Raw genomic sequence first — 10391 nt, forward strand, 5'->3', positions numbered from 1 at the left:
TCAGGGAGCTCTGAAAGCAAAACTGGAGAAAAGTGGAGACTGATCCTGGTGTGCCCTCGCTGTAAAACAGAGCCCAGATATTTCTGACATGACTCAAACCAAAGGTGGAAGTGAAGCGAAGGCAAAGCTGTCGCTGGTGCCAGGACTTGGCTGCAGGTACTCAAGGGCTGGAACCTTTCAGGAAAGGGCTGTGGGTGCCTCTGCTGCCCCACACTCACCTGGGGACAGACTCCTGGGGGGCCCAAAAGCCTGGCAGCTCTGCCTGAGAACATCTGGGGTGGGCCTGCAGACAAGCGGAGCAGCCAAGGTCACCAGGGGCTGGGGGGGCTTCAGGGAAGGAGCAGAGGCAGAGAAGAGCCCAGAGCAGCCCCAGGCCAGGGAGGTGCTGACAAAAGCTGAGTTCAGCTGCCCCTGGCTCCTTTGGGAAGTGGAGGAAGGGACGGTGAGTGGGCAGTGGGCAGTTTCTCCTGCTCACGGCCGTCTCTTTCCTTTGGAAAGGGTGGCTGCTGCCTCCGAGCGACTCCGGCCCCAGGACACACACAACGTAGAGGAAATCTATTTTTAGTCTCGACAAAAGTGCTAGTAAAGAAAAAAAAAGGTTAGAAAGACAATTGCTTCCTGTTTAGGGCTGGTGCTGGGAGGGAGATCCTGCCAGGACGCTGAGGCCGGGGGGCAGAGGGTCTGTGGGGTGAGGAGGAGCCCTGGGATGGCAGACGAGGAAAGTGCCCCCAGCTCCTGCGAGCCCCACGCTGGGCTGCTGCTCCCTGCCCTGCATTCCCGAGGGAGGGAGGGACTCGAGCTTCGGCCCCTTTGGGATTCCTGGTGCGCACGGGCTTTAGGCTGAGCTCAACAGCTGAGGTTAAAAGACTCAGGAGCTGTGATAGCCTGAGGAGAGAAACTGCAACGTGGCTTTCACTGAGCCTCAGATTGATTGAAGACTTATCCCTCTGAAGATTCCAGTACTTGGTAAAATCAGGACTTAGGGCAGGAGAGAAGGCTCTGTGCAGCCAGAGGGGCTCAAACACTGATTAATCTCCTTATCTGTGAAGTGCTTTTGTGCTCCCACCAACAAACTGCACGTGAGAGGTTAAACTAGGAACCCAAAATTAAACCCACAGCATTTTCTTCAATGAACTTTCTCCAAGGCAAATCTACTTCCTCTTTTTAAGACCCCAGCAGTGACATTTTCAATGGCATTTAACACTTTTCAAAAGCAAGACAATCATCATTAGAAATCAGCTTAAAATGCACATTTTTCTATTTTAGGAACAGCACAAGCTGCAGCTCTTTCCGGGACAGTTTGTGTTTCTTCTGCTGCACCATTAAAAATCCATCCTGGATGTCAGCAGCTCATTTTTCTGACAAGCAGCTTTACTTCCCCTTGTGCCTTTTCCACATCACACATACTCAAAAGGAGGAAGAGTTTTTCTCCTGAAAACCCAGCCTGGAAGGGTAGGGATGGATCCCCGTGGGTGGATTTGGTGACATACAGGATATTTTCAGCTCCTTCCTGGCACACAGTGAAAGAGAAAACACAAAGGAAAAGAATCATCCTGGTAACCCAACAAACAAACCACTCATTTAAGTTCTGCCCGGAGTTCGCACCAGGAAATGAAATCCTAACAAATTTGTGAAATTGCAACAATGTATTTGCACAGAAGCTGAGGGAAAGTGGGGATGTGTCCTGCCATGGGTGCTGGGCGCTCAGGTGAGTCCTGCTGAGACGTAGCCCAGGATCTGCACGGTGCTGGGGTAGCTCTTGCGCATCCCCATGCAGCGCTCCTGGTCGATGAACAGCGAGTTGTTCTTGACCACCAGGTCGTGCTCCAGGACCCCCTTGGAGCGCACCAGCATCTGCAGCATGTCCTCGGAGGCACGCAGGCACTGGTGCAGGTTCCGCAGCGTCTCGTTGATCTCGTTGACCTCTTGGACAAGGCTGGAAAACAGCAGGACCCCGTCAGAACTCCCCCCCCGTGGGGGTGGTGCCCACCCAGACGGGCCCTCTGGGCACAGGATTTCCCCAGCAGCACACTCAGGCTGATTCCCACACCCCGTGCCCTGGCATGGGAGAGCCAAGGGCAGAGCTCCTCCCGACCTCCATGGGGAGGAATGGAGAAGTTTGTTCCACAGCTCTGGAGGTGCTCAGCCACGTGTGCCAGAGCAGCTCGTGCCACCAGGAGCAGGGATGAGCAGCTGTGGTTTCCTGTTTCTGTTTGGGTTTGTGGCTTTGTTGCTTCACCCTCCTGGACTTTCCCGTGCAGGGGTCTCCTGCACAGGAGACACACACAGCAGGACAGGACCCTGGGAGAGGCTAAAAGGGAACGTGGAACAAGGGGAGGATGGAAAAACCAGGGGCGTGTGAGATGCTGAACCTGTTCTGGGGCTGGGTTTAAATCATTGTGAAAAGGGAACTGTACTCAGAGGGCTGCCAGGAGGAGCTGGGAGCTTTGGGTGCCTCCCAGGGCTGCTGCTGGGCACTCCCTGGGGCGCTCTCCCAAAGCCCTTGAAAGGATTCCCAGTGTGCCCCGTGAGGGCAGGACAGCTCCACGTGTGCACCCTTCCTTGGGGTTACCCAAAAGGAAGGGGCTCAGCGCTCTCAATCTCAGCCTGTCAGAGAGCAGAATCACAGAATCATAGACCAGAATCCCAGGGTGGTTTGGGTTGGAAAGGACCTCAAAGCCCACCCAGTGCCACCCCTGGCATGGCAGGGACACCTCCCACTGTCCCAGGCTGCTCCCAGCCCTGTCCAGCCTGGCCTTGGGCACTGCCAGGGATCCAGGGGCAGCCCCAGCTGCTCTGGGCACCCTGTGCCAGGGCCTGCCCACCCTCACAGAGAGGAATTCCTTCCCAATATCCCATCCGTCCCTGCGGTCTCTGAGTTTAAAGCCACTGCCCCTTGCCCTGTCACTCTCTGCCTGTATAAAAGCCCCTCTCCCTCCTTTTTCTAAGCCCCCTTAGGGTGCTGGAGGGAGAGCAAGGAGAGCGAGAGGCTTATCCTCCAAAACTGAGCACATGCAGCCACCTGGATGAGGCAGGAGAGAAGATGGCACCCGAGGGCTGGGACACCTGCTCAGTGCTTTAGATTCGACCAGGGCACTTATGGAAAGAATATTTAGGGAAAAAGCCATTTTGTCATGCAGAGGTGCTCCTGAGTGCCCCCCTGGCAGCCCGGCCTCACCGGATCTGGGCAGCGTCCCGGCACAGCTCCACGTTGGGTCTCCTCGTGCGCTCGTCCAGCCGGGTCTGAGCCACCTTCAGCTGAACCTCTTTGTCCCTTATGGTCTTCTGGATGACTTGGATCTTGGTCTCAAGCTGGAAGATTTCCTGTCGTGTCTGGGATGAAACAAACACAGGAATCAATGAAAAGATATCTTCTCAAATGGTCACATCATTCCCTCCTCTCCTGTTTGTGCAGGAAAAACCCAAGTTCAATAAACAGCCCCTGGGCTCAGGCCACATCAAGGCACAGATCCAGATGAGTTTTCAGGGAAAATCTCTTTGCTCTTGCTGCCACATCAGAGGAGAGTTAGGAGCAGGGGAGGTTTAGGAGCGGTGATGGATCTGTTGAATTACCAGCTTCCCAAAATGGCTGCTTGCAAGAATGGATCATCCATCAGCTAATTCAGGGAAAGGTTTTAATGGCTCCTTATTTAAGGACGTGCCATCAGCCCCTAGTGCTGCAAACTTCACCGGTCTGAGCCCTTCCCAGGAAGCTTCCCAAGAGTCCCACAGGTCCGAGCCAGGTGCCATCACCGCTCTCCCCCTCCCGTGCCTGGCAGAGCAGGGCAGGGAGCCCAGGACAGCCGTGGGGGCAGGGAGCCACGTCCATCCCTCGGGAGGACGGGAAGGCGCGGCGAGGGCGGGGCCGGTACCTTGGCCAGGTGTGTCTGGATCTTGCTCTTGGCGTTGGCGATCTCGGTGATGCGGCTGGTGAAGGCGTCGTTGACCTTGCTGAACTGGCGCCACATCTCGTCGGCCGTGCCCATCAGGAGGCTCTCGGTGCTGGCCCGCAGCTTGGCCGAGGTCGCGCGCGCGCTCTGCGAGCGGAAGATGTTGTTGTCCGTGAACCTGGCCCACGTCTCCGGCACCGAGACCCTGCGGGGGGAGAGCACAGCCCTTGGCACAGCCGCGCTGCTGCTGAGCCCTCCTGCAGATTGGTGCAAGGAAATCTGTGCTCCCAGTCAAATTACTGGAACCGAAGCATCTGGACCCCGCTTGCTTGGTGATATTTATCAAATGAGGGCGTGTTCACCAAGACAACTTGTGAAAGTTCAGGCAAACAAGAGATTCTCCCATAAAAAAGAGATTCCAGTGGAGCTCCTATTTACACCTTCGAGGCATTAAGTGCCAAGGAATTCCCAGCCTCACAAGGACATGCAGATCACAGTTCAGTCAATTCCTTTTGCTCACAGCCCTTCTCAGTCTCCCACTAAACCGAACCAGCTTTAGATCCCACTCCATTCCCTGTCTGTGCATTTGGGATGAAGTTCCTGCCTGTGCAGTAGTCCAGAACAAGGTCAACAAAAGACTTAAATACCACATAAGCTCCATTTAAAACCTGCTGATTCTCGGCACATTTCACCCCCCTCTGAATTTCAGCCTCGATCCTTTGCAATCCATTTGCCTGTCTAAATATGTCTGAGCTCTACTGTGAATAATTACTCAAACTACAAGAAAAGTGGTCTCAATCTGTGCCTCTCCATAAACTTCTCGTGGGTTTGTGTGGGCAGATTTATTCTCTCAGCCCTTTGCCACTTGGGCTTCTCTCTGTGAGTGCTGGGTTAGGTCACTGTTCATTTACTGCCAAGCCAAAGCTGAATTCCTGGCACCCAAAAGCAGCGGAACCCTGTCCCAGGACCATGCTCTCATTTCTTGATTTTCTGGGTCATTTCAGCTCCCTGCCAGGCCCTCTCCATACAGGGATGAGCCCCCAGACGTTCCATCAGTGAGGAGCACTCAGGCAAGCACTGAGACATCTTTGAAAATATGCATGAACTTAATGAGCTGTGCAGCGGTGCTGAATTCGTTTGCGGGCTGAGCTCTGAGCCCTGATCTAATGTTTAATTAGGTCGGGCTCGCTCTTGCCCGCCGAGTGTTCGGCATCCAGCTGAGAGCAGAGGGTTCTTCTCCCCCTGGAGGGCCCAGAGGGAAGCCACCTCTGGTGTCTCCAGGAGGGATGGATGTGCCTCCAGAGCGGGCTGGGGAATCCCACTCCCTGCTCCGCGCCTGCCGCGCCCCCAGCGCTCACGTGGCATCGATCCTCTCCACACCCTTGAAGTAGTGGATGCCTCTGGAGGTGTTCTTCAGCTGGTAGCACTTGCTGTCGATGTGGTGGCCCATCTGCTTGTCAACCAGGTCCTTCTCCAGCTCCTGCCGGGCCTCTTTGTTGCACCTGGAATGCGCAAACAGCAGCCTCAGTCGGGATGGAGGCGTGGGATGGTTCTGTACCCCCCTCAGCCCCTCTGCGCTCCCGGAGCATCCCTGCCTGCCTCCCACAGGGCCTGCAGGGTTTGAACCCGCGGGGATCTGCTGGGGCACAGCTGCAAATGCACACCAGCCCTGCAGCAGCCCAGCCCTCCTTACATGATCTGGGCATTCACCGTGTCCAGGCACTGCTGTAGCCTCTCCCGGCAGGACTTGATGATCTTGATTTCCTGGCAAAGGCAGAACAAACCCACCAGCCATCAGCACCCTCAGTGCTCAGACATCCTGGGCACTGCTGCCCTGGGGCACACAGCAGGAATTCCCCTTCCCCCACAGCACACACGGGCAGGAGGGGACCCCAGCCCCAGAGCACCCATCTGTGCAGCTGAGCCAGCCAGGGAGGGGACAGGAGGGGGCTGTGGCCATGGCCAGGGCCAGGGAGGGGACAGGAGGGGGCTGTGGCCATGGCCAGGGCCTCTGAAATCACTTTCAGGGTGGGTTCTCAAGTTTTTTCCTCTTGACATCAATGGCCAGGGCTGCTCTCCATTACAAGCAGACAGGCGTGCATCCTGACCTGGCATGAACTGAACCCAGCAGTGCCCTGGGCCAGCAGTGCCACACATCCCCATCCCCAGTCCCGTGGCATTTTCCTCCCCACAGGAAATCCCATCCATATGGGACAAGAGGACTCTGGTGCGAGTCAGTTCTAGGCGGGGTTCAGCCCCCCTGGGTTCCCCTGGCTCGTGCTGCTCTCAGCTCCCTTGGTCCAGCACAAGCCCATTGCATCCATGAGGGTTTCCAGAGACGTGATCAGTGCCCCAAACCCAGGGATTTTCAATCCCTCCTGTCTGCAGGAGCCAGCTGAAAGCACGGCCTAAATGCATCCCAAACATTAAAAAACCCAGATGCCATTATGGAGATACCAGCTCTGATAATTTTCCTAAACCCTCATGACCTTTAAACTAATCTTTTAATTTTTCAGGGCCTCACTCATAACAAAAAATCTTCTAAGAGAGCAGTGGCTTCACAGGCCCAGGGGCTGCAATTTCCTTCCCAGTTTTGTGAGGCTTTTGCAGTGATTATATTTCGCTGTACCCTGCATTAGGATCCCATTTGCTGTGCCATGTTTGCTTTTAATTCATGATTTAAAGCAGCTTAGGTAAAAAGGCAGGCAGGAGTGCAGGTTTTTATGATTTCTATAAAATCCATTGCCTGAGCACACAGTGAGAGTCCTGCTGCAGCCACTCTGCCCTGAGCAAAGCAGAGCTGGGGAAGTGTAATTAATATCTTTTATTAGCCCAACCAATATAGCTGGGGAAGGCAGACAAGCAGTCGGGCACACCCTGCCCTCTCCATCTGCGTGTGTGTGATCTACAGAACGTGCTACAGAGACAGACAGGCCATACAAACAGGAGAGATCTGTGCAGGCAGGGCTCGGAAAGCGGGACCATCTCACAGGCTCCTCCAAGAGGGTCAGAGGACCCTGACGTCCCACACAAACCCGGCTCGTTTCCAGCTCTTCCCTCCTCTCCCAGGGACACGCTGCTGAGTGGGAACACCAGCCCCTGCCCCAGCAGCTTTGGGGGGCTGAAGACTTGGGCACCTCAGCAGCACTGGAGAGGCAGTGGGGGAACAGGGCTGCCAGACTTGTTCAGGGGAGTTGAGGTAGAAGCGGCTTTGCCACAGGACGCGTGGTGCCAAACTCACCGTGACGAGCTGCTTCTCCACGTCGTCATTGACCAGGTCGATGCCCATCCTCTTCTCCCGATTGAGCAAACACTTGTGAGCGACCTGGAGGGGACACGTGGTGACCTCAGCGCTGGCTGCAGCGACAGGGCTCCCTGCAGGCACTGTGCCCGTGTCAGGGAATGCAGGGAAAGAAAACGGAGGTGGGCACAGGATGGCAGCCTGGAAAAATCTGCCCGAGGCAGCTGGGTTAGCTGACAACAGCAGCCGGGTGCTACATCAGCATGGAACCAAAGGGACGGAGCCCACGTGTCCCCGGGCCACCACAGCGGGTGCAGGGACCCGCCAGGCTCCGTGCTGGCCTCCCCAGAGCCTCGCAGTAAGACACGGGCTTTTGTGTCCCAGGGCAGGATTTCGGATAAGGAAATATTTGGTTAAACAAACACTGCAGTGATGTGCTCAGCATGTGCTGGAGGAGGATGCAGCAGATGCAGGGGATTTGTTTATCACTGACTCAACTAATGGGCTCTTCTTGAAAACTTTCCAATGTTACAGGGCTGAGATGGGCTTTATGAGAGGCTTGAGTGGCTGCAGATGTTTGGGCTGGGGGCTGCAGGGTCCCTACCTGGAAAGGGCCCTCGGTGTCGGCCAAGGCTCTCTCCAGCCGTTTCTGCATGTCCATCAGGGAGTTGGTCTCCCTGATCATGGCATCCAGCTCGATGCAGAGCTCGGACTTCCAGTACTCTATGTCGTTGATGCGCTCTCCCAGGTTCTTGGTGCTCTCCCCTCGGGTCCTGTCGGCCTGCTGGCACACGTCCTTGATGGTGCGGGTCAGGTCGGCCCGCAGGCGCTCCGCGTTGTGCCGCGTGGTCTCCGACTCCTTGTAGTTGGTCATGTTGGACCTGTGCCAGTCATCCAGCGTGTGCCGGGTGAAGACACCGTTGGGTCTCTCGGAAATAAAAGGAACTATCTTGGTGGGGGGAAGCCCTGGGAAGCTTTCGGTGAGGGGAGACAAGGTGGGGTTGAGGGCAGCTGCTCTGTAGTAGGAGTTGGGCATCCATGGCATGCTGAAGCTCTCGGGGTGATAGGGAATGCGGTTCTTGTAGCCGGCGGCCATGGTGTTGGTCGCTGGCAGGACCTTGGGAGGTGGTGGCCGTGGCTGGTTAAACTTGGCTTTCAAGGGATAGCCGTAGAGTTCCATCCTGGAATGCTGCTGGTGCGGGTCCTGCACAAAGGGGGCAGAGGAAAACCTCGCTCAGAAAGTTCCTGTCCTTGTGGTACCTCTTACAGCAACACCCAGCTTGTGATGGGACCAGCCCAGGGCACCCGCAGAGCCCCTAAATCTCCTGACTGTAAATCCCCTCTGACAGCACCCCAGGCACTTGGATAGGGAGGGATTTGAGAGCAACCTTGCTGTTGGTATCTTGTGTCAGGTCTTGAAATGAGGAGAGGAACAAATCACGGCTGCTTAGGAGGATGACAGATCTTATACCTTTGTTTTCCCTATTCCTTAATTCTTTATTTCCCTTTATTCCTTCATTTTCCCTGTCAATCTAATGACCTCCCCTGTGAGGGTGGGCAGGCCCAGAGCAGCTGGGGCTGCCCCTGGATCCCTGGCAGTGCCCAAGGCCAGGCTGGACACTGGGGCTGGAGCAGCCTGGGACAGTGGGAGGTGTCCTTGCCCATGGCAGGGATGGTCCCTTCCAACCCAGGCCAGCGAGACTCATCCCAGGATCCAGGCTGGCCAAAGGCTTTGGGATGGGCAGTGGGACACTCACAGCCCCGAATTCAGCACTAAAGCTTTCACAGGTGACTGGCTCCGAGTCGCCTTGGCAGAACCGAGGAGGAGACGCCCGTGATGAGCTCTAACAAAGCCCCCGCGTGTGCTGTTCCCACAAAGCAGTCACTCCACCCTTTGTCCCTGCTGGGGACAGGCCACTGCCAGTCCCTGCCTCTGTGCCACTTATTTACCCGGGGAGCAGCATTTGGAGAGCGGGGATGCTTTCCCTGGCTCCCACCCTGCCAATAAATCCTTCCCCTTTAGACACTGACAGACAAGCGCTTGAGAGAGAAAAAGCCTTGGGAATGGACTGGATGACTTTTCCAGCATTTCCAGCTGAAATGAACGCCCCTGCATGCCCCTTGGGATAGGCCATGCCAGGAAGAGAGCTGCCAGCAGCCCTGGGCAGGGGGCTTGGGGCTGAGCACGGTACCGGCTGTGTGCGGCTCCCTCGGGGAGGCTCAGCTCCCCCTCGGCTGCGAGGGCAGGGCGAGCTCAGGGCTGCGGTGCCTCGGGGAGCTGCTGCTCATCACTGGCTGCTGTGGTGGTGCTGGCACTGCCCAGCTCTGCCCGGCTCCGCAGGGCCCCGTTGCTATGGACGGGGGTTCCGTGGCCAGTGACGGCGTTCTGGGGGGTTCTGTGACACTGGCTGGGCTCTGTGACCCGTCCTGGCCATTGACCCGCCCTGGCACGGCCACAGCAACGGCTCCAGCCTGGGAACAGCGACAGCAGGAGCTGGGGAGGGGTGCTGGGGGTGAGCCCAGGCACCCCAGCTCGTCCACGGGGGTCTCTCTCCCCCCAGCTTCTGGGAACGCCATCCAGCTCTGCCGCGGCAGCTTCCACGTCCCATCTTCTCCAGAGGGATATTTTCATTTGCTTCATTTCCCAGCTGTGTCCACGGCTCATCGAGGACACTGGCTGGTGTTTCTGCCCTCTCACAGCCTCAGTTTCTCCCGATTCTCCCAGCTCCTGCAGCTGCAGACTGGGACTGCACCGAGGGGTTTCCCGGCTCCTGGTGACCCCTGGCCACCCCTCCTGAGCTGGCTCCCCAGGACAGCTCTGCCTCTTGCCAAAGAAAACGGAACCCAGAGTGCTTCGTGTGCACAGAGCGCAGCACATCTGAATTTCACTCTGAACACACGTCCTGCCTCAGCCGGGGAGGAATCAGCTCCATCAACCTGAAACCAAACATTCAGCCCATCAGTTGGTTTTTCCACAGCCAAAGCAGATAAATGACTGCAGGGAAGGCCTGCCAAGCTCTGTCCCCAGCAGGACACCCGCCCACCCTGGGAGCAGCCCGGCTCTCTGCTCCTTGCACGCTCCCAGCCCCAGCTCGGCTCTCACGCCCTGCCCGTGGCTAATTCTGTTCAGATGAATCACTGCCCGGCCAGGGACACCACTAATTGTGGGAGGCAACCCCAGGGCTTTGGAAGCATTTGCTAAATCAGGCAATAATAATTCGATAATGTTGTGAATGGCCCAGGGGTGCTCTGTGCAGCCC

General features: G+C 56.7%; 1 protein-coding gene across 1 annotated transcript; it reads right to left on the reverse strand.

The window, feature by feature from the left end:
- Positions 1–1627: 1627 nt before the first annotated feature.
- TEKT3 (tektin 3) lies at positions 1628–9491 on the reverse strand. The gene is made up of 8 exons (XM_053960309.1): positions 9324–9491; positions 7736–8335; positions 7132–7215; positions 5584–5654; positions 5249–5392; positions 3873–4095; positions 3179–3333; positions 1628–1936 (listed from the first exon to the last, which is right to left on the reverse strand). The coding sequence occupies exons 2-8, from the start codon at positions 8309–8311 to the stop codon at positions 1705–1707; spliced, it is 1485 nt and encodes a 494-aa protein (XP_053816284.1). The 5' UTR covers positions 8312–8335; positions 9324–9491; the 3' UTR covers positions 1628–1704.
- Between the last annotated feature and the right edge of the window lie 900 nt (positions 9492–10391).

Source organism: Vidua chalybeata, chromosome 19 (assembly GCF_026979565.1).
Source record: "Vidua chalybeata isolate OUT-0048 chromosome 19, bVidCha1 merged haplotype, whole genome shotgun sequence".
Lineage (NCBI taxonomy): Eukaryota > Metazoa > Chordata > Aves > Passeriformes > Viduidae > Vidua > Vidua chalybeata.

Excerpts from the sequence above, each read along its gene's own strand:
- TEKT3 (XM_053960309.1), bottom strand. The coding sequence starts at position 8,311 with ATGGAACTCTACGGCTATCCCTTGAAAGCCAAGTTTAACCAGCCACGG. Across the intron at positions 7,216-7,735 it reads ACACCGAGGGCCCTTTCCAG|GTCGCTCACAAGTGTTTGCT; the intron begins GTAGGGACCCTG and ends TGTCCCCTCCAG. Across the intron at positions 1,937-3,178 it reads CGGGACGCTGCCCAGATCCG|CCTTGTCCAAGAGGTCAACG; the intron begins GTGAGGCCGGGC and ends GCTGTTTTCCAG.